Below are 24,692 nucleotides of genomic sequence, written 5' to 3'. Positions count from 1 at the left end.
TCCTGGCACATATCATGCAGGTGACATCATCCCACTAATCCAGTCGCATACCAAACCCTGAGAGAGCTTTAAATGCAACCTTGAGATGAAGGTATTGGGTTCAAATAGAAACATCTGTTTTTTTTTAAAGTTGAAACGAAGTCATGAAGTGCACCTTACACTTTGTTCTTGACAGACAGTGGAGAAGCTGTGATCCTTTAGCGTCGCTATACGTCACCACAAAGGAATCATGAGTTTTAAGGTATTAAAAAAAACGGGACAGTAATGGAGCGATGCTTGCGAGCTAGTTCAGGCAGCCGACTCGAGCTGCGCTGCTCCAATCATGTGACATTCATCACTCTCCACAATCACCTATAATACACACCCACCTTATTAGGCCGTCTATTTAAGCAGAGAAAATGTCCCATCACTCCCTTTGCTTGCCCTGCTGCTGTGTCAGTATCGCTGCCAGTTGCTTCAGCCCCTCCACCACCCCAGCATCCACCTGTAGGCTTGGACGGTGGGGTTGTAAATGATATAATATGAATCTATGTAATCATATCTGGTGGAATGATGAAGTCAGAGCCTAGACGCCAAACACTAACATATTCAACTTTTGCAATAAACATTTGTAAACATGAGTTGTCTTAATGAAATGTGGATAAGGGATCTCAACATTATTAAAGTCTGTGTACCTACATCTCATTCATTCTAACAACAGAGCTGTTGATTTGAGCTGTCCAAATAAAATGTTTGCCTCCGAAGCATCTGGAACACATTACCGAGAAAAGCCTGGGTTTGATTTTAACATGCTAGGCCACGGTTTGGCATTTATCAGCTGTCTCCAAGAATCCACCCAGCAGGAGCGCCCCGCTCGTGTAAGGAAACTTTCAATGAAATGTTCTTGGACTGAAATTTATCTAAATATCAGGAAACTTAAACCAAAAAAGCTCTGTGTGGCTACGGCTACAACACAGGTGTTAAACGTTAGATTCAAGTATTGTTGCTTTGACTAACATATATTGTCTCGGATGTTTAAATAACTATACATGTGGAAGAAAAAACACAGGACAGGACTGAGAGTCTACTGCCATTCTAGCAGGCAATGCGCTGCTCTGAGCTGAACGCTAATGTTAGCATGCTAATATACTCTGAAGCTGCTTTCATACATGCACTGGACTCTGGAGATTCTCTGCACTTTCTCCGGAGGAGGTGCATGTGTGAACGCAAATGTCCGAAGTGATTCTTTTCTTTTTTTAAACGGCTCTGGTCTGGTTCAGGAAGTGAATTTCTCATTCATTGTCTCCATTGACTTTCAAGAAAATCCTTATAAAAAAAGAGTTCTCAGCCTGGAATCAGTCCGACCAGATGCGAGATTAATCAAGACTTCAGAGCAAAAAGAAATTTGGAAAACGTTTAAAAAAAAAGGGAACGAGACAAGACTGTTTAAATAATTAAATAAGGGTGGAGGAACTACGCATCCCATAAACCATTACAAATGATCCCTCTGCACCAGGCTTTTTGTTAGAAAAAGAAATGGTGATTGTTCTATAGTAAGAGTTATGTAATACTGAACAATCCGATTGTAGCAACATGATTTTAGTGGTCGTGTTCCAACACAAAAAACCTCATGTAAAAAGTAGCTGAAAAGTCAAGGCATCACCAAAGATTTACTTTTAGTGAAAACTGAATATCATGGTATTCTACTTAGTATAGATGCTAAGAATATTTCAGTCTGGACCGAAGAGGTGGAGCGAGAAACCAATCAACAGGGCTGGGTTTCCATCCATGGAGCCACAGCACTGGCTAAAAAACATGCAGATAATAGACTTAGCAGAATGATTACTCATTCAAGTAGAAAAGCCATCTCTTTTCAGACCTCTGGCACATTTTTCTTTTTGTTTTATTCATTTAGGAATTACATTGCGTCAGTGTTTACATGAGAAAAGATGTGAACAACAGCTCCTGGCTGTTCTTGTTTTGATTATATTCAGGAAAAACTGTTTATTTGCGTCATAACATTGTGTTCACAACGATAGTGACGTACTCAGCACGGATTAAAAAAATAGGAAAAATAATAGACTGAAAATAATCATTCATTTCATTGTGATGTGGATGATGGTGGCATCATGAATTATGATTACAACTACATTGCTTAGATATCCAATATGACTACTCACATATACTTCTATAATGGGCAATACCTCTATCGTTACAATTGTCAATACTGCTCCCTTCATCTCTGACAGACATTTTTTGTATAAAAACTTTAACATTGACACACCTCCAATTACTTCACTCTCGGAGGTATCATTATTTTTTTTGGTAGTTCTTCCTCACTCTTGCTGGGGGTTAAGGACACAGGATATTGCATCTTGTTTAGCCTATGAGGCAAATTGTGATTTGTGTATACAAGTCCATTTTGATTGATTTATTGATAAAGTGCATGTGCTTCTGTTCCCTTGGAGTTATATGAATTATTGTAAATGCATTAAGTATTTTCATTGCAGATTTATCCACCGGGTTTTATTGATTTCTTGTTGAATTTTCAGACATTCAAACCCACAAAGATGACAAAGAGATAGAAAGACATCATCATTGCTTTTATTATTATTTTCTAGGTGCCCTTCCCGTAAATCACGTGACAAATTACTAAGTGGAAATCACCATCTTGTTATTTCAGACACTGAAACTAAAGCATAGAGCTCCAGCAACTCACCAGGTGACACATGCATGTTAAGAAACAGTCACCTGTGTGAAATGCCTGGCATCTAAATTATCATGTGACTTTGGAACATGAGAGGCAAGTGTCATTGTGAAACCTGGCTGGGGAATGTTTTTTTTCTCTGTGTTCTCTTCACAGTTTCCAGATTTAGTTACAAAAACCACGTTAATTTCACGACACTAAACAGATGTTTAAAAGAGGAACCTTGGTGGACATGTCTGACATGTCTGACTTCTTTGGTCTCAGAGAAACTGTGATGAGTGAAAAAGCTGACGTATGAGAAGCAGAGGTTTGTTCAAAGACAAACAAATGTAGAAAACAGCACATTTAGACAGCGATGTGCTGAAGGCTGCAGATGTGGACCGGTAACTGAGGCAACACTCATATCTGAGTCACACACATACACACGCAGGCCGGGCAGGTCACTTGTTTACTGAGGAGATCTGGAATCTGAATCAGCACTTTCTTCCTCACCCAAAGACATCAATCCCTCTTCCATCAAAGTGAAGAATCTGTGTCTCACAACTGAAAAGCTTCTTGAGTTAATGCTTATTAATGCAACTCCACGTACACCTAAGGTTGAGACGATGCTAAAGATAGCCTCTCGTCTACACCACAAGTTTCTGTGAAATATCCCCCTTGTTAAATAGGATGAGTAATGTTACTGGAACAACTTTATTTACTGACTTAGAGAGGAGTGGGAGTCAAATCCTCATTGTTTCATTTGATGTGGGGAATAACAAAATGTGACAAGATTTTAAACTAAATCTCTCAGCAAAATATGGTGCATTGATCATTATTAATGTGTCATTGTGGGAGATGTTTGCTTTATTACAGAGTTAAAGGAGAAGACTGATAACCCAAAGATGTTTATCTGCAAGGGTAACAAACCTTATCACAATGTATCTTGTTTGTTTACTCTGCACAAAAACCTGATTGCGACAATGACAAGTTGGGGTTGTGTGCCAGACTACTTCTTGAATAAGTGGAGACATAACCGCTTGCAAAACAGACTTACAGCTGATTTTAGACAGATTAGCATGTTCATTTGTAAGCTCGGGGCCCAAAGGTGTGACTTCAAAAATGTTAAATTCCACCTCACACCGTACGAGTAAATCATCCAAGATGGAAAGTTAAAGCTCACTATTTACATGCTCACATACGGTCCGATTGTCTGACACGACCTGACTCACGTTGTTTGTCGCTTCAGTTCCTCCAGATCAGCTCTGGACCAGTGCTTTTGTCAAAGAAGAAGTCCAAGTTTGTTAGCTAACGATGCTAAAAAGGGAGAAACAAGCTGCCTTGATAATATGGATTATTCTGTGTGTCAAACTTCCCACAAAGAAATGTCTTGAAATGTGGACAAGCTGGTGGCTTGGAAGACGTTAGCATGGTTTGGCTATTGTGCAGAAAGAAAGCATTTATGTTTGAAGCTACTATATTGTAAATTGATAACTAGCTACACTCTGATTACTGTATTGAAAGAACCTTCTTATCACCTTTTTCTTTCTTGCTGGTCAATCGCTTCCAGCCCTAAACTACACTTTTTACGATTGTGTTTTGCCATTTCACGTAGATGCAGTGAAGGGAAAAGGTGCGGACTTTGGGGGAATCGACTCGTGATTCTCCTCAACTGTGCAACGATAGCCGACCAAGGAACTGATCGCTCCTCGCACCCCCTGTACACTGCACAACAATCGATGCGAGACGAAGCTGAAAATCGCTCAAACTCTAAAATGAGTCATGCGTCTCAGAAATCCAAAGCTCAAATCATACAGTGTATACCCGGCGTCAGAGGGGATGGTGTTATGTTTGAGCAGAGTAAAGTGATAATACTTACTACACTATATGGCTGTAACTTCATATGTTAAAAAACAGACATGAGGGGAGTTTCAATCTTCTCACTAACTCTGCATAAAATAAAAAAAATGACAAATGTTACATATTTTATATGATATTATGGCTACATTATCTTGACTTAGACATGGTTTTAAAGTTCTAGACAATGAACCAACTGTTTTTATTTTACCCAAATACATGAAACACAATGATCCGGTAACAAGCAAGAAGCACTTGTTTTTACCGTATGTCAAGTAAATGATCTACTACAAACACAAAAATGCCAAATTGATATTCTGCCTCAGTCACGCATTCAAGTCAACACAATTTTTCATGTTTGACGGCTGAATAAATCCGCTCCTACATAGAATAAAGAATTGTTTTTCACCATGGCAAATGGAATCGATCAGCACAGTTGTTGACTCATTTCATTCACTCGCCTACACATAAACACACACACACACACACACACACACACACACAATGACCCACCAGTACATAGAAACATGTGCAAACTTGTGCCTAAACACAAATCATTCCAACAACTCACTCCCAAAAAACACACAGGCCAATCACAAGACAAATGGTCCATTTCAAAAAGAATCCATAGGAATGTGTTGCATCTTTAAAGGCACTTACTTTATGAAGAAAAGTAAGGAAATGAAACTTATTGACATGGAGTCATTAACATGTTGTGAGGTTTACACCGGCCTCTGTATTAGGAGATTACAGGAGTAACGTAAAGGAAACAAAGCAGTGAACACCTGAGCAAGTTGAGCCCTTAACAAGAACCAGAGGAGGCGATGGTTAAATTCCCCTACACTATATCGTACAACGGACTGAAATACTATTTTCTCGTCTTCTCTTTTCTCTTCACTAAAGTGACATGATAAAATACTAAAAAGCTGAATAAAAAAACAAAAACATTTGGAATGTTTATAAATTTCGTTTTAAAATAATCGAAGCAACTTAAATCTGTCCCTGGAGAAGCCAAAGTGCACGATGGTGGAGAGATGGGGGACAATTTCAAAATAAAACCCGTTTCATGGCTTTCATGTGTTACACTATGAACAATAAAGCACTGATCCACTATGAATTTGAAACCTATATTCTTATCTTAATGTTACAAACAACCTAAATTATGTCTAAATGAAAAATATGCTGTTACACTGCCTATGTGATGTCAGAACAAAAAAGGTACAGTAGGTCTTTGCAAAAAATATGACTTTGAATCCATGAAGGTGAAAGAGTGACTGGGTCTCTGTGTGTCGTCCAGTAACTACTGCTTCATTCATCTCTTTTCAAATTGGGCCAAATACAGAACAAAACACAAAACGCCTCGATAGAGATTTTCCTTTTGTTATTTTCTGTGTTTTTTGGCATCTTGTGCTGGGCAGAATTTCGGTGTCTTTACAGAGAGTCGTACATGCGCAGGGTGCGCTCCAGTTGCTGGACAACACGCTGGTAAAAGGCTATCTGCTCCCTGAGGTAGGCCTGCATCATGTCTTTGAAGTCCACCTCTCGCTGCTGATGGAAGTGGCTCATCTCTGCCTGGAGGGCAAACCCGACCGTCCGGCAGCGTTTCCTAATGCCGTCGGCCTCGTCCTGGTCCATCTTCCCTTCGTCGGTCATCCGCTGGCTCTCTTTCACCTTGGCAAAGGCACCTGGGTCAAGAAACAAATGTAGATACTTTAAAAACTGTAACAGATTTAAGATGGTTGAAACTAAACTGAACACCCAAATATCAAGTTGTCATTTAACTCTTTGACAGTGGTGGATCTAAGACTTTTCAAAATCAGAGGCCACGAAGGGACCCCAATTTACAAAGAGGTGCCAAGTATATGTCTAACATCCGTGCACAATACGTGATTCAGTAAAAATACACATTTAATGTATCATTCCTTGGTTACTCTTTTAGCTCTGTAGCTTTGAGCAAAGCCACCCATCATTGAATATATTCAATATATTGAAAATTGTTACTTGTTCAAGCACACAGTGAATTTCAAAAAGCTTAGAAAATTTAAATGATTAACAAATGTTCCTATTTATTGTTAGTATTGATTTTAAGGGTCTAGTTTATTGTAAAAAGATTTCAGCTGGGGCCAGTGCACCCCTGGCCCCACCCCTGCATCCGCTCTTGCTCTGTGGTATGAGGTAATGCAGGTTGAGTCAGTTGATGAGATATCCATCAGAGGTTTCTGCTTCCACCCAAATTCCCCCAGAAATATTTATGATTCAGACAGAGTAGTTTGGTTTCATTTCTGAAGTTCTGGTGTATTTCTGCCTCCACCTCAATGAAATGCATATACAGTAGATTTCATTACACTGGGAAAAACTACACAGCAACATGTCTTGACAGGAACTTTATGTGCTGGCTGGATGATTCACAGCACGTACTGTAAACAGGTGAAGTGCTAAAGGGATGATCCTGAACAACAGGGACAATTCTCTTACTGCTGATTGCTGTTACATTTTTCTAAATGTCATTTTATGCTTCTTATTATTTTTTTGCTTTTTATTCAGTAAGTGGATGAAGGCATAAAACATACAAAACATGACCTGGGTATTAGGAAAACCATAAATGTTTGAATGGCTGGATACTACTATTGGATTCACTTGAGGAAAAAAACCTTGCTGTTTTTAGGGAATAAACAAGATAGCCAACCTCAAAATTTAGAAATAAGCTCTTATTTAGCATAGAGAGCGTTGATGTCCCATGTCCAGTTTTATTTTGTTGCGATAAGTAATATAGAACTTAAAATCATACAGCACTGATGGAAGCTCAGGCTGATTAACAGCACAGACCGCGTGCTAAGGTGGGTGGAAAGCTGTAAAATGTGGTTTTATTATAAGGTTTTTCTTGCTCTTTGGGTGGGGCTTCATTACAATATGATGTGCCATATGAAAACAACTGTATAATGTTATGCCAATATCTTCTCGGTGGAGCTCTGCAGTGAAGACCAGCACCAGAAATGAACTACTGTGAAGCTGCACACTTTATAGGTAGAGCAGGGCCCGCAATTACTTTTTGTTTCAATACCAAATGCCTATTGAGACGAGGACAAGTTGTAACCACATTCACCCAGACTGACATGACATCACTTTCCAAGAGCAGAGCATAGCAGCCTGTGATGGTATGTGGCCACGCCGCATTTCCCATCAGATTGGCGAGTCTGTCTCAATCTCAGTCGAAACCAGGAGGCACCCAGATTTGAGTCAGATAATCCAGCCGCCAGAACTAGTTCAGACAAGCTAGTCCTGCCTTTAACAGATCTGCTGCCGTGTGCAGGTATTATCCCTCAACTGTATCTGTGTGCTCACGCCGCCCTGGATTTCGTGTGGAATTCCTGGCAGAGGTCTGGGAAAGCATGAACAGCATTTCCAATCTGTTCAAGAGAGGAGGCGTGCGGACTTGAGTCTGTGGTGCTGACCTATATTCATGTATTCTGTTTTCCACTAGAGCAGAATGTGCATCACCAGATAGCATGAATGTGGGACATAAAGGGAAAGAGCCTATGGTTGTGTGCATGGGAACGCAGAGGGGAATAATTGAGGGTGGGGCGGGGGGGGGGGGTTCAAACATTTTTGGATCATCCAATGCAAAACCTCATCACAAAGAAAGCTTGAAGGGCACTGTCCGTGCAGCTAAAAGTGACACAATACCCGACTAAAAATTCAACTTACAACATGAAACTTAACAGAATAAAAAGTTGTTCAGGTTTCTTTTTAATTCATTTGATTTGGTTCCGCTGATGCAAAATCTCATCACTAAGAAAGCTTGAAGTGTCCTTGCGGCTAAATCTGCTTTCTGACTTCTACAAAACACATGTTACAAAAAGAGAAACTGTAACAGAAGCTGTGTAGGTTTCCTACTATTGTGCAAACCAATCGCTCTTTCCCACCATAGGGTTTCTGCTCCTTTTTGTTAAGTTAACAAATGGCCAGTGGTCTGGACAGTCACCAGATTTGTTTATCTTGCCCGACCAGACCAGCTCTACCACATGTTTTATGGCTCACGTGTGAGAGCTTCATTGGTCTGTGCTGGGTAGATATCACTCTGAAGGGGATTGAGAGGAGTAGGAAGTGGTAGAGGGAGGAGAGGGGAGGAAAATGTCAATCTAAGCTTTTTCTAAAATCAACACTTGAATTTGCAAAGAGACTGGGCTCAATTTGAATGATTTCAGCACATAGTCTCAAGCGCATTGCTCAAGGGCAATTGGGGTTTGTCCAAATCCATTTTTTGCGAGTTTAACGGTGGAAAAAATGTCAATGCAGCAGGAAAATGGTTTAAAATCGTTGGATTTAGTCTCATAATTAATCATGGGTGTTATGGGTGTAACCAATCAGAGGGCCATCTCTCATTCCCTTTAAAGGCCAGGTGGGGTTGGAGATTTGCAGATTTTCCATCATCCAAACTTTTATGATGGAACAGAGGTCTCCTTTTTAAATGCTCACATTTGTTCTTGAAGTTATGTATTAGTGTTGATGACATCAGACATTTAGCCAGCGTTCTTTTTCTACACAGACCGCACATTAGCACACAGCAGTTTAAAGACCAGTGTGTCTGATTTAAATGTATTCTCAAACATGAGCCAGGCCTCTTCAGGTGAAACTAGTATAATACATCTGTTGACTGCTTGTCTCAGCATTTTGACAGGAGATCTTAATATTAAGAAGTCACATGCAGCATGACTTAATTCCTCTGGGTAGCTAGTAAGCTGAAACAACATCTAAATGTCAGATTGGATTTAGGTAAAAGTCCCTGGCCATGGGCTGTGTTGTGCTCGTTAGAAAGTAATTAGCCTTTTTTTTTTACTTCTTCTGTCAATAATGATCATATTTCCAAACCAAAGACGTTTTATGCAACTGTTTTATGACCTGTCGTGTTCAAGACACAAATGTTCCCTGTAGAGGTTGAATAGAATAACCAGTTATGCGAAAGGCTGCTTATTGCTTCACAATCCTCTTGAGGTGATTGGGTTTGTGTGGCTGTGAGGAGTGAAACAGTAGCGGGCTAATACGTGAAAGCATAGCCACGAGAATGTGATGACTTCACTGCTGCACTGCAAAACCACAAAAACACCCACATTTTTCCTGCAGCAGTTGGAACTGGGCTAAATTTCTCTCTTGCAAAGTAAAAAAAAGGAGAAATTATTGTAGCATGACATTTTAAAATCCAAGATCATGTGCAACAGTTTGGAGAGCTGTGCATTACAATACCAGAATACAGTCAAAGTTGAAATAGAGAGTTTGAAAACCTGAAACTGTTCAAACACTAAGAAGAGACCTAAAGCTGATTTCAGACGTGCACTGAAGTCCAGACACTTTTCCTGTCTGCCCCCCCAGTAAAATGTCTGGAAAATGTTAGAGCGAGTCCACGTGAGATTACAGCAGGAAGATGTCTGGAAAATATAGTGAGCGAGTGGGCGTGTTGATCACGTTTCTTATGTGATGGCCGCAAAACTGTAAGAATGCAAATATCTCAGGATAAAAAAAATAAAAAAAGGTGCCATGCATATAAAAGATGCAATTAAAATGTTAAATGGGAAAGACAACAAAATTCGAGAGCTTTCGGTGATAAAGGCCGATTAGCTGTAAACAAACAAGGGGAATTTATATGTCATGTTCTACCTCCTGCATGCGGTACCCAGGACTACTTGGCCAACCCGGACAATCTGGAAATGTCTGGACCCAATTATCGGAACATTTTCCAGAGTTCCCATCTTCAAGTATCCCTTCTTGAATTTCTCATTTTTCTGTAAAAATAACCTCACTGGGAATCTGGTATAACGACTTCAGAACCAGGAGGCAATAACGTGACTGAGTGCGATTAGTGGATGTTAAGTCAACAGAGACATTTTGAAAACTGAGGACAAATGCTGCTTGTCACCACAAAACACTGAGCCTTAGGAGAGGGCAGTGTGTGTGTGTGTGTGTGTGTGTGTGTGTGTGTGTGTGTGTGTGTGTGTGTGTGTGTGTGTGTGTGTGTGTGTGTGTGTGTGTGTGTGTGTGTGTGTGTGTGTGTGTGTGTGTGTGTGTGTGTGTGTGTGAGAGAGAGAGGGCTGACGTCTGTGTCAAGCAGTGCAGTGAACTGATGAGATATTTGTTCATTGTTGAGCCCTCAAAAATGTGAATGAAAACAGGGGGGAAACCCTGAATCATCTGTTAGGAAAGATATGTTTTCTTTTCTTGCGTCCAAAAACTGAAAATGTTTAACAGCAAATAGTCACGCACTCATCTCAGCAGAAGTGGTTAGTTGATGAACATTATTTTGTCTGTACTTTGCCGTTTCAACCCCCTGACATTTCATTCATGAAGAGGTAACACTCCAGCTAGCAATCAGTTAGCTATATTAAATGTTGGGCTTGTTAGCTGCATGCACTCACTGATAGGACGATATGTTCACACATATCCTACTGAGGACCCAGTCATTCCAGCTCACTAAGACCGCCTCCTTCCTGGGCTGGGTAGACTGCGAAGGCTGATTCAAAATGTGACGGTCTGGTCTACAGAGGCTTTCCATGATTGGCTTAACCTGCTCGTCCCGCCCTTATTGTTGTTGCCTAGCAACAGAGCTAAAGTTGGACACGCCGAGAAAGTTTTGGACGTGTTGACGCTTACTCGCTGCGCCACTACCACTTTGAAAAAAACTTTCAAAGTCAGTGAAGTGCAATGAATCCTTGGATAGGTTGGGCCAGGAAGGATACACTCGTTTGAGCCTTTGTTTCTCAAAAGATTAAAAGATGCATTTGTCGGCCGCATTTGAAGGAGCCTTGAAATGGGACGGCCTAGTCGCAACGCTGGGATGCAATCGGTCTTCAAATGCAGCCTTTAACAGACGCAGACACTGAATTGAGACACAGCTATTTACTTCTCCCCAGCTGGTAGCTCCCCCAATTGTTGTGATTCCATTTAAATGAATAGATTTTGCTGCTAAATTTTGACTTTGTACATATTGGTGATATTTATGATGAAATGACAGACTCGCTGACATTTAAGCTTAATGAAGGGGTGGAGACAAATGGGAGAAAAAGCAAAGGAAAGGTGAGCAGAAGAGCTGAAAACAGAGAGGAGAGGAGAGAAGAGACAGGAAGAAAACACAGCTCAAAGAATGCATAGCAGGGTCAAAGGGACTTTGCAGTAACTGCCAGCTTTTAAAGTGGGCCTTAAAAGCCTGGAGGATACACAAACATAAAAAAAAAAAAGTAGGCTAACAATAATACTGTTTACAGCAGCCAACAGACACACGCTGATCAAAACTGCTGAAGTTCATGTCCAAAGCTGCTCGCAAACAATTTTAGCTGCCTCAAATATTCCTATGTCCATTTATCTTCCACTCTAAATGGGACTCTTTTTATTCTAAATTACTTCAGGGATGAGGAATGTTCAAAACAGAACCACCCTCTCTGGTCCTGCACGGAGAATCAGTTACCAGAAATGTTTAATCTGTGTTCAGACCACTTCCTCAGCACACTCCGTTCTCTTTTGGGCTCCTCCACTACATTTCTGACCATGACGACAACAGCTACACACAGGAAAATAAGACGTGAGGCTTCCGATTGCTCCAAAGCTCAAATTAAAGCCATGCAAAGAGAGAGATGTTCAACAGATGTTCGTTTAAGAAGAACCTGCTCTAAAACTATTGCATACTTCACGTTTACACAGATGGCGTTATAAATCTGTGTTTGTGTCAGACATGTTGCCCTCATGATGTATTTGTTTATCGAGTGGGGTTTTGCTCAGCACCGATCATGAAGGTAAGCACAATTCATTACAACTCCTAATAGCCTGATCGTGTTTATCTCACATTGTTCCAGAGCAAAGGCTTTTATGTAATCTCTTTCTCAGCTCAAGTTTCCTGTGTTTGTATAAAAAAGGGTGTTGTAAATCACACGTTGGAATGAACGTGGATTTCCAGCTGACATTTGGAACAAAATGACCAACTTTATATGTTTTGAGTCGGCTTTTCAAAATAAGCCCAGCAAACATCAGTTATGGTCCCACAGGAAAAGAAAAATAAATGACCATAAGTTTGTACAACTTAATTTGTTATGATTTTATTCTTTTGTTGTTTTGTCATGAAATCCATCCAGGTCTCCGCTTCCTGTTCTACCCCCGACTGAGACATTAACAAGGGCTATTTAACAGTGTCAATGCCTTTGATACAGAACAGACACATCATTTCCTCAGTGTGTTTGCCCTGAAATATTTTTCTCATTACATTTTTTCCTTGAGAGGCAGCAATGGTTTTTAAAAAAGTGCAGGATGTTCCTATGAATTTGTTTAGCTCATCAGAAATGTATTTTCTCTTGACACAATGATTTGATATCCAACCTCAACTGACGCATACCTACACGTCCGTATGTGACTCATGTATATCCAGAACCGTTCATCTTATTGGCTTCACACTTGGCATGTGTATTGTTAAGGGCCCAAGGAAGGGCGGTGTTGAATTTGGTGGGATTTGGATACGAAACAGTTCAATATTAATAAGCTTTGAATAAACAGGCGACCAGTGCTCTGTAGCAGCGGCGGCTGGGACTCGTCAACGTAAGTGATGTTTTTTTTATCACGACAACAGGCACATTCACTGCAAACCACAACTGATTCTCCTGTTCGGGGTTTTTCGTTCTGAGTCGCGCTTTACTGAACTTTGAAAAAACAGGTGAACAGCTCTTTGAGGAGCAGCTTCAGGGTTCTGTCAGAGTCCCACAGCCAGACTTTACTCGCTCCAGCTCCATCCCTGCAGGTCCCTTTACAGTTCCAGAAAGAAAACTGCAAGCAGCATCACCACAGGCCAAACAAACAACTCATTCCACACAGGCCTCATTAGAGCAGACACTGCACTAGTCCTACAAAATGAAGACTTTGTGAAATGACAAACACAACTTTTAGGATTTGCTTAGAAATGCTCACACAACAACAACATGACAGAAGAGAATAACAATGCTCTGCTCTGAGGGATGGCATCTCTATGCCAACAACAAGCATCTTGGGAGTGTTACCATGGCAGCAGTTACAACTGGTGGACAGATGCTTTCTGACATTTAAAGCTCCATTTCTTCCAGGAAAAACAGAAACAAGTCAGATTCAGTCTCAGCTTGAGGCTATTTTGGCTCCACTTTAGTCGCACTGGAGGTAGAAATGTTCTTATCGCAATATACAGAGCCACCACAACAATTAACCTGTGAGCTAAAAAAACATGAACAGATATACATGAATACAAATATGGATGAGTAAATTTCTGTTTTCCATTTATTCATTTCATTGCACGCACTTTGAGAGTCAAGCAATCAACCCATCCTTCCATCCATGTTTCCTTCCTTCCTTCCTTCCATCCTTCCAATCAGTGTCTTAAAACTGTGGGAAAAAACCAGAGCCCAGATGGGAACAGCCACACAGACAGAGGCAGCTAACTACTAACAGAAACCCCCAGCTGGCCTGGTTGGCTCCAGCTGTGGGGTGAAAGAGCAAACCATTGAGCGGACATGTCTTACTAAAAATAGCAGCACATCAATGCAGTGTTAATTTATTTTAGGTCCTTCTTAGACACCACAACCAACTTATCGATTTGTTACACTATAGGACAGTATTTTACTAATCCAAAGCTATCATGTCGACAATCTTTTCTAATGCTCTGTATTGACAAGAGAAACCATGTGACAAACTGTCACTCTTAATCAGCTTTAACACAGTAAGTGCTTACAGCCGGATTCAGCTTGATGAGGCTAAGTTAGAGTTGATCATGAGGGCCACCAGATGACACTTGGCCAAAGCGGGCATCTTGACCTGGTCAGTGGTCAGCTGGTCCGTGAGCCAATTCAGTAGTATCACTGAAATTAATGAATATCGTTGTTTACGTAATTTGCCCCGTATTAGCAGAAACAGGGAAAGTGCGACACAAATAAAAGGCTACCAAAATGAAATGTGTTGTTATCTTGGGTAAAACTGGGAATCTCTCTGGGTTTGCACATTGTTGGGAACAGTTTGAATAATAAAGTATACAAGTCATCAAATTATATAAGATGGGTCTAGTTATTTTTTGGATATTTTAATGAATTATTGTTAAATAGACTATCTTTAAAAGCTTTAATTATGAGATAAATGTATGTGGATTTGGTATTGTGCTGTTTTCTTTAATATTTGCAAGCTTCATCACGTCCTTTTGTTTATTTTTGAGTCAATATGTGGTTTTTCGAAGGGAGGATGAGGGAAGCTGTGGTGGTAAAACCCAACTTCTGTAAGGAGACATCTGTAATCTGTGAAACAGCAGCGCACTGGGCCAACACAGACAGGAATGCGGAGGCATTTGGATAGACAGTGTGTGCGAAGACGAGGGCCCAGCCTTTGTCAAGATTTATGAGTATGCAAACAGGAGGGAGAAAACGTTTGCTCCCAAAAGTCACCACCCTCAGCAAAGAGGACCGAAGCAAACACAATAACATACAATCAACATTCAAAAGCGTCCATAACTGGGCCACTGCACGACCCTGGAACTCAGGGCATGCTTTCATTAGCCTGCACTCACAGATTGCAGCTTGTGTACCTGCTGACAATGTGGTATTTTCTTGTTTTTTTGTAACCAGCATATGGAATGTTAATCTGGAACATGCTTGTCAGATCATATAAAACACGCCACATGCTCTGGGTCACTGCTTAGAAAAGTTAAACTACATAGAGAACTTAAAAAACACACAGAGACATCAGTGTGCGTGTAGGCAAAATCCCAAAACTTCAAGTTAGGCAGTTAGGCTGCTCCGATAACAAAGGGTTTGTTATCGGAGCAGATAACGGGGGCAATTTGAACACACATTTTTTCAGAGTTGGCAACAGCATATCTTTTCCCTCTAGCTGATGCTACATGTGGTTTTGTAATGTGTTGCCATATGGGGGGACAACTCACCTCCTGTCCAGATTTAAGTCTGGCTCGCGAGCTGGAGGCATCCCCAGGGATCTAGCTCATTCTCAAACTGAATAATGACCTGGTGAGGATCACAGAGAGTTTTATCCCACTGTCAGCAACAGCTAAAGGGGGCGTTAAGACAAGCGCTGCACTTTCTACACCGACAAAATGAGTCAGTACAAAAGAAGAACAGATAAAGTCTGGGGCTTTTTATGCAGGATAATACAACACAGATTACCACGGAACATTTTCACAACTTTTGCTTTGGTTTTAGGTCATTTATAACCTTGTACTTCAAGATTTCAAACTGTACTTATTCTTGTGGGGCCTTTTCTAGCTCAGCCACAATTACAAGTTTAATTGATTGTTGAAACTCATCCACAACAATGTAACAATTGGTGTTGCTTTGTTTTCCCTCAACATATCATTCTGCAGATCCAGACCTCATGCAGAGCCAATGCATCAGATTTCATTTGATCATATCAGAGTGATACCCACACCATCGGGGGGGCTGGTTTCACTGTATTGAGTTCCCTTTTGTGACCATTGAAAGCTTCAAGAGGTGGTTTTGTCCCATTAGTCGGTTGTTGCCAGGTACAGAATCTGTGATATCTGCTTTGCTGCCCCATGTTCCAGTTCCAGTTGCTGTCAATGTGCGCTTACTTCCAGAGGATTCACATTTAAGGTTTAAGTCTAGATTGATTCCAGACCAGCACAGCACAGTTAAAGCTTAAGTATGGTCATTCAAATTAAATACTTTTGATTCAAAAAGGGTACAGCGCAGGGTTGCAGTTGTTGCCAGCCGTGTTCACATCTGCCTTTTTATCCAAAAGCCTCAGAGAGCCTTTATTCTATCACAATGAGATGAAATTAACCCTTCAGATCGACACTTTCAATTGTTAAATGAGATCAAGGTCTAACTATGGGATTTGCTCTGGCAGAGGTTCAAAGTGCTGCTCTCGCTATTGAAACCAGGGCAGCATCCCAGACCGACAACTCTGATATGGACGTCTTTAGAGGGGAACAGGAGGGGAAAGATGAAAAGAAGCAGACAGACGTGAAGAGAGGTGAAGCTTTTGTGTCAGACTGATTTGCAGTTTGAGCAACAACAGAGACCGGAAAAAAAAAAGAAATCTGTTGAGCAAAAGCCAACACAGGACAAAAGACAATTGAAGGAACGATTTATGGAGGCCACCCTGACATTTTTCTGACATTTACCGAAACCCTCTCCTCCACCGATTTTTTTTGTTTGTTTTTTTACCAAGGCCACATGCAGTCATAGCACGGTCACATTTCTGCAGATCACATGCTCTCCAGGATTCACAGTTAAGACAGCGTCTATAGACCTCAGTGAAAGAAGCAATGAAGAGCTGAAGAGGAGGAGGAGGAGGAGGAGGAGGAGGAGGAGAAAGAGAAGGAGGAGGACACCGGAAAAGGTTGACCTCAGTTCTGCGTGTTGTGAGTGTTGCCACAGCTGTATCTGGTTCAGCAGAACACAAGTCACATCAAGGGGGAGTTTTGTGGACCGGCAGGGAACACAGCAGAGGGAAAAGGTCTCTGCCATGTCAAAAACACAACCGTCTCCAGTAACAGTATAAAATATAAACACTTGATATAATAGTTATTAATATTCTTAACATGTTGGCGAGCTAATAAGGTGTTGGGAGGCAGACTTTGTTACTTCTGGACAGAGCCAGGCTAGTTGTTTTGTCCTGCTTCCAGTCTTGGCGCTAAGCTAAGCATCTCCCAGCACAAGGTTCATATTTACTACACAGACATGCTAATAATATCAATCCTCTCATCGAACTCTCGGCAAGAAAGTGAATAAACACATTTCTGTTAAAATAAGAAATAAAACTTTTCAGATGGTGCACAAAAACACTTAGTGTAAAACTGCCAATATACACATAAAGCCACACACTGGAAGCCTTCAGGTTTCTGTTTCTAGTTTGACCAATCACATTGAAGCAGTTTTTGGTTCCCCGCAGTTTAACAGTCTGCGTGAAGAGCAAAAGCAGCGGAACACATTGACTGACATATAGCGGGGAAAGAGAGTCAAAATGTCGTCTGGATCCAAAACACCTACACAAACTGTTTGTGCCTTTGTGTGTGGAGAAACTTCCAACTCATGTGGACTCGACAGCCAGTAAACAGTGTGTAAGGTAAACAGAAGACAGAGTCTTGGCAAAGATATCTGCTGTGTACAAAATAGCAACAAAACATTGGCAATTCATCAGGTGTGGGACAATTTCGAGTCTCTAATGAATTTCACTCTAATCTGCATGTCTTTGGAATGTGGAAGGAAGCTAGGGCACCCGGAGAAAACTCCCCCAGAGGAGAGAACATGGAAACTCCACATATAGAAGCTGCTGCCGAAAGAAGGAACAACCTTCTTGTTGTAACAAGGAACAACTTAATCATGCCAACTTCAAACTTTTGATCCTCATTTCCAAAGACCTACTTCAGTCATAAATCAAAAAGAGATGGCCTCAGATTCCAACACTTAGTGAAAACAAAGTATCTGATACATAACCTTACTCTTGTCAAATCTATTTAAAGCCTAGAACAGAGTATAGCTTAGCAGCAAAAGCTAAATTCCACTTGTGATAGCAAAAACCCATTGAAATGCAGACGTATGCTTTCCACTTCTTCCTTTCCACCCATAAAGTGGAACTATGAACTGACAGTGGCCATTGTGGCTTCAAGTCTTAAATCTTACAGACAGTAAATGGTAACACATACATAGCAAGATAAGAGTCATAAAGCCAGAAGATATTTCTCTCATCAAAGCAACACAAAATTACAATATTCCCGTTTTTAAGAAGTTACATACTGTTGCTTTTAAGAATGAACTAACGAAACAAAAACTCTTGACCTAAATCTAATTAAATAGTAAATATTTTGACTTGTGCTATTCGCCTCAGTAAATCTCACTATAATGAAGGTAGATGGAATATCCTACAATAATTTTTAAAAATTAAATATCTGATGCAATATTTCTGCATATCAAACTGAACTATATCTACATGACCTGACCTCACTGGGGCTGATTAATGATATCCATAGTTCATGACTTGACTGGACCTACCCTTCTGTGAGGGCCACCTGCTTGAAGTAGATGATAACATGTCCCAGCAGCATGAGTCCTCATAGCTGGCAGCCGTCTCCTTCCTCCTGAACTAACACCAATCAGCTGATGTGGTCACAGAGCTGACACAGAACACCGATACGTGTCTGGAGCAAAACTCAAACAAGGTTAACAATGGATAAGGCTTGAGTTGTACGACTAAGGGGAACTAACACTTCACCATGTGGTTTATGAAAATAAACCACATGGTGAAGTATTAGTATTAGTTCCTCCTGCAAACAGGAATGTGACAGAGTCGTGTTCCAGTTACAGGACAATGGCATATTTTATGATATCAGGCGAATACAGTTTATGATTAAAGACCGTTATGTTAATATGGGGGAGACAAATAAGCCATTGATTCTAGTGGTGGTGCATGTACAACAGTTTTCAGCGAATGTTGAACGCCATCATTCCCAAACACTGATAATTGCAAACAGGATTCTTGTAAAGTAATGTATGATTCTTAAATTAGGTTTTCAGAGATAAATGTGGTGGGGACTGCAGGGACAAGAGTAACCTGTAAAACCTAGGGACAGTATGATAATGAATAATAATGAATGTGCATTTCAAACTCTATCACCTCAAATGAAAAGAGTGATTCGTGAAGTTTTTTTATCTACATAGAAACGTTTGCATTTGCAGCTCTGAAAGAGTGGAAGCTAAGTGATACCACATACGAGAAGATTTTTTTTACGCAGCAGCAGCTCTGAAAATATATTCGGACTTCAAACACAATAAAACATGTATTTGGCGTTACGATTGCTACAGCATTTCTTGATGACGCAACCACCGCAGTAATAATAAAGATGTCAACAAGTTGTCTCTAAGAACCATCAGATTAAAAGACCACAGGAATGCTAAGCACCCAGGAATAGGAAGCAAAATAAATGTATACAACAGGGATTTTAAGGATTACAACTTTATATACTGCTTTATGTTTACTACATGATCAAGTGCTACTTTACTAACAATTGGCTCAAATGACATTTAAATGAGATACATGATGCTTTTTTCAGTTTTCCTTTCCTGTATCGTGTTATTTAGGTTTTTATGTGTCATGATGTTGTGTGACATCACGACGCCCAACATTTGCATGATATACTTATTATTCTGGCACGCTGCCTCACAACAAGACCACGTAAAGGGAGAGCAGATGCTGACATTTCCTACATGCAACGGAACAGGTTGACCAATCACAACAGAGTAGACTAGCTGGCCAGTCAGAGCAGACTGGTCTGCATCTGGGGGGGGTCTTAAAGAGACAGGAGCTAAAACCAAGTTTTTCAGGAAGATGCTGAAAAGAGGAGCTGCAGCAATGAACAGTATGAGGAAAGTGATGTAAACCTTTTCAAATACTAACCAAAATTAAAATGATGAAACTGAATATGAGCATAATATGGCTTATTTGAGAACACTTTAAACCTATTGAACAAACCAAAACACTGACTAAGGTTAAAACGTTTAGGACAACCTGATAACGTAGCACTTCTTCTTACTGCCCCGTCCTCACCACTCCCTGCCAGTGATACTCTGGTGTGTTTGTCACATCATGGCTGCTGCTTGTATTATTCCACAACAACAGAGCTCTGGGCTCATCTTGTCTCATCAAAATTTGAAGAGAACCAAGTGGAATCTAAGGTGAACTCCCACAACAAATGTAATATTAATGGCAGTTTTGTTAAATCCCTACTTAGCGTAAATATTTGGGTAACACTCAGTCTCTAATGGCAGCCTGTGCTAAGTAATACAAGAGTGACACCCAAGTCCTAGAAGCACATAGTTTACTTTGTATGTACTTAGGGGGATATTGAATATTACACTGGTGGTATGATTTTTCTATTGAGTACAGTATCTATATCTTAAATCATTGTTTTATTGACTTTATATTATGACCAATATATGGTTACGCCCAGCAAGTGACGAAGAAATGATTTGTCTAAAACTCCACCTTCTCTTCACCGACATGTTTGCACAGGTTATCAAAGTCCATCGTTCTTATGAAAGTATTTGTGAGAGCAAGAGAATTTGGGAGTGTGTGTGTGCGCGTGTGTGTCTAGATAGGTTGGGTTCAAGGAGGTGGTGCAAAAGGCCTCAGGCAATCAAAGACTATGACGTAATATTTTACACCGTTATGGGGTTGTGTGTGTGTGTGTGTGTGTGTGTGTGTGTGTGTGTGTGTGTGTGTGTGTGTGTGTGTGTGTGTGTGTGTGTGTGTGTGTGTGTGTGTGTGTGTGTGTGTGTGTGTAATGAAGATTCTGGAGGAACCTAACCTAATCTTTCAACCGTAGCAAAATAAATAACAGAAGCTGAGAAACAAAACATAATCATGGGCGATCTGCTTGGTCTGATCCCATTAGCAGACACTTTGTATATTATCCTTAACTGCAACTGAGGCATTCACAACACTTTCCCAAAGAAGTTTCTGCTTGTCACGTTACAACAACATGTAGGACAAGCAGATACACAATTTCTCTTGTTGAAAACTTGTTATTGGTAATTGTGTTGAGTATTAAGGTTCAATGATAAACTGCCAGAACCCTGAGGACATCCTCTAATAAATTAATCTATCTAGTGCCTGAATGATGTGACATGAAAACATCAGTATTTGGCCAGATGCTTGGAAAGTTATCACTTTGTAATTTTAAATGGTGAGCTGATGGGGGTTATATTCAGTTGAAATATGAATGTAGTTGCAGGAATGAAAAACGGATGGGAGGCTGGGGATACATCCAAACATCTGTAGTGGTCGTTGATGTAATCATCATTCAGGTTTTTTACCATTTTAAATTTTTTCTGCACACACATTAGGAAATCAGAGAAATCCCTCACAAACTGACAATAGTAATGAAGAGGCTCATTACCTTTCTGTAGATGAATAATGTCAGGGAAGTTGGCAAGCAGGCCTTGGTAGAGCGACAGCTTGTCCAGCATTTGGAAGAGGTCATACTTAGGTTGCTCTGCAAACAACTCTCCAATGTTCTCGTAGGTGCGGCCTGTATGGGAGATGGCGTTGTTGAGGGAGTCTGAGCTGTGGGGAGGGTCCAGCATGAAAGCCTGGCTGATGGACTGGAAGGCATTTCCCAGCCGCTGGAACTCCTTCCTGAACCCACCAAGGTGTTTACGCACCAGCTCCGAGGCAACATGCGTGAGCTGCATCACACTGTCGTCCATTTTTTTAGCGAAGGACTTGAAGGTGTCGACCCGCTCCTCTACATCCTGAAGGTCCTGGTGCTCGTTGGGGATCTGGAGGGTCAGCATGAAATGGGCGCCCACCATCTCGTCCTTCTCCGCCCGTCTCTTTCCAAGTTTCCACTGTTTGTCGTCAGCGCACATTAGAAAGTGCTCCAAGCCTTCATACTGAGAGAGGACCGGGTGACTGGTCATGTGGTTCATCCACAGTACCAGTCGTCTCTTGCGCTTCTCGATGAAGTCTTCCTCAAATCGCCCCGTGGCCTGCTTCTCAGGCAGGTGAGGCACAGAGATCACAGTGAACTTGTGCAGTAAGCGGTTGTACAGCCAGTCAAAGTGTTTGTAACGTCTGTAGACGGGGCGCCCTGTGTGGCTCGGCGTGACCCGGTAAGAAATGTAGGTCTTGATGCCCTTGAACTTTGTCTGTTTTGTGGGGTCTTCAATTGAGCAGGCGAAAGGCTGTGGGTTTGCCTTCCACAGGGGTCCCAAAGGACCCATGTCGATGGTGTATGACTCAGCTATCTTTGCCATCATGGGTACATCACCCAGAACAAACGCTTCCACCCCTGAGCGGACAAAGCTGGAAAATCGATTCAAGTTCCTGCCCACCATACTGCCTTTCCTGGAGCTGGAGATGCTGTCCTGTCGCTCCATGTGTGGTTTGGGCCGGTAGTGTACATTGGGGTTGTTGGACAGTGGGCTTTGATGGGCATGTCCATTGGCCCCAGGGCTCCTTGAGTAGTCTGCATCCTCCACCACTGTGGACCTGTCATCCCAGTCGTCCCAGTCGTCATCTTCGTCGTCATCATACGGCTGCTGCAAATGAGGAGGGGTGATGGGACTCGAGTGGAAATAGGAGGAGTCCTTTCCCAGAGAGCCTGCTGGGCTGATGGAGCAGTCAGTCACATTGGAGTTTGAGCGAGTGCGAATGACCTCCACGTAAGACGCTGGGAAGAGACCCCTCTCCCCTCGGCTGTTCTCCCCCTTGAACCAGCCGTCCACTGAGTTCTCATCGAAGATGACCAGTTCCTCGCTCTCCTGGATGCTGATCTCCTCTTTGTTTTCACTTTGGAAGGTGTAGATGGCTTTGGCTTTCACTGACATCTTGATACTCAAGTTGGTCCCAAACCACAAAATTCTACACGCACATAGTGCCTAGATTATACTGACGCTCTTTTGTGGATGCATGCTGTGTTGGAAACTTCTGACACAAGCTCACTGTAATATTGAAACTAGTCTCAAATTACATGGCAGCTGCTGGATCAGGTGTGCAGCGGCACTATGACCTTTATGTAAATTTAATGATGTGAAACTTTAGAAACACGGCAGAAGTAAAGAGTTATGTAGAACTAACAACAGTCTGAAATATACCCACTGTGACCACTAGCATCCTCAGCCCATCGAGGCTGTCGCTCTATTGTCCTAGAATCTATTGTGTTTAAATATCCAACAGTAAGTTCAGGCTGCAGAGGCTCTACAACACACTGACTCCCTCATAACAGGGAGACTCGCTGCCTCATCTCGCATCAGGAACTCAACAGGTTCAGAAACAAAGCTGATTTCTCCAACGATCTCCTCGGTGAAGCACCGCCGGTGGTTTTAATCCTCACAAAGTGGACACCAGCGTCACGTCGTTCCCCGATTCCCCGGACACTTGCTGCTCGTTAGCGGAGCCTAGAAAGGATCCGCGGTGAAAATATCTCCAGGACAAAGTGGCCTGGCGTGAGGGGAACCGCAGGGATGAGTAATGGCATCCCTGAGCTCCACATTCTCTCAAACTCGCTGCGTTTTCCTTGTAAACAGGTTCCTGCGCATCTTCGGGCGATCCTCGATCATTTCACTCCAAAAGCAGCAATCCGCAGCGATCAGGTCCCACAGACGATCCACACGCGGGGATGTTTTTCTGGGTTTATTCCTCAGCGCCGCAACAAAGTAACTCTTTCCATGACGTGAGGCTCAAACAACTGAAGAAAGCAAGTTCGCTTTTTTTCCCCATCAGCTCCTTTATAGTCTGCAGGAGAGGAGGGAATGGCTCTGCAGCGCCCCGTACAGGACACACAGGGGAAACCCACAACACCAAGATTCAATCCATCCATCATTAGGTGGATAGAATAATAATGGTGGTGATAAAAACGTATTACAAATAAGAATGATTATAATAATAACATGAGGATCATCATCATTATACATTATATATTAATAAGTAAAATGACAAAGTTCATATATACCTTTCAAGAACAAAGTTGCAAACTGTTTCACACAAACATTTACCATGATACTGCTGCTATACTTCATGTTCTTCACAGATATTCCTTAATGTAACATAAGATGATAGATTTCAGCATGACATTTTGTCTGTGTACTGTCATGTCATGTAAATGCACCTCAGAGTGATTAAGTGAAAAATAAATAGAGTACATAAGTACAATTTTGAGATGCTTGTTTTTATTTTATTTTCTTTTTTGTGCTACTTTTTAATTCGACTACACTTCATGGGAAGATACTATATTTTTACTCCACTTTGTTCATTTAAGAGTTCCATTTACTCTTCAGACTAACTTTTAACATACGCAGTACACAACAGACCAGCATAACAAGTCAAGCACGTACTTTTGATGCTTTAATAACTTTGTTACTTGAAGGTAACCGTGTCCCTCTAAATGCTGATCATATTTGTAAAGGGATCATTTGACTCTTGTACTGTCATTTTTACTTTAAAGGATCTGAATACTTTTTATATAAAATATAAAAAGTATTCAGATCTATACTTTTATTTAAGTGTTTTGACTCACTTTTTTAATTACACACTCACTAAATTTAGTTGATAATACATATGAACTTTGAAGTCAGAAGTACTATTACCAAACATTTAGTTTGGTAATGATGCTTTTACTTAATGATCTGAATACACGTTTTACTAATACAGA

At 41.2% G+C, this 24,692-nt stretch overlaps 1 protein-coding gene across 2 annotated transcripts; it reads right to left on the bottom strand.

Annotated features, from left to right (window-relative positions):
* Positions 1–1,864: 1,864 nt before the first annotated feature.
* Positions 1,865–23,838, bottom strand: snx33 (sorting nexin 33). 2 transcript variants are annotated; one of them, XR_004614197.1, is made up of 3 exons: positions 21,438–23,838; positions 3,654–6,207; positions 1,865–3,622 (listed from the first exon to the last, which is right to left on the bottom strand). XR_004614197.1 is itself a non-coding variant. In XM_034588981.1 (2 exons), the coding sequence occupies exons 1-2, from the start codon at positions 22,867–22,869 to the stop codon at positions 5,954–5,956; spliced, it is 1,686 nt and encodes a 561-aa protein (XP_034444872.1). In that variant the 5' UTR covers positions 22,870–23,838; the 3' UTR covers positions 1,865–5,953. The 2 variants fall into 2 exon arrangements, 1 of the variants encoding a protein (XP_034444872.1); XM_034588981.1 differs by having other exon boundaries at positions 1,865–6,207.
* Positions 23,839–24,692: the final 854 nt, after the last annotated feature.

Source organism: Hippoglossus hippoglossus, chromosome 6 (genome assembly GCF_009819705.1).
Source record: "Hippoglossus hippoglossus isolate fHipHip1 chromosome 6, fHipHip1.pri, whole genome shotgun sequence".
Lineage (NCBI taxonomy): Eukaryota > Metazoa > Chordata > Actinopteri > Pleuronectiformes > Pleuronectidae > Hippoglossus > Hippoglossus hippoglossus.
This window is presented reverse-complemented; position numbering and strand designations above follow the sequence as displayed.

Bases quoted from the DNA above. Each gene is read 5' to 3' on its own strand.
- snx33 (XM_034588981.1), bottom strand. From the start codon at position 22,869: ATGTCAGTGAAAGCCAAAGCCATCTACACCTTCCAAAGTGAAAACAAA. The intron at 6,208-21,437 runs GTAATGAGCCTC...TTCTTGACCCAG, and splicing joins CATTATTCATCTACAGAAAG to GTGCCTTTGCCAAGGTGAAA.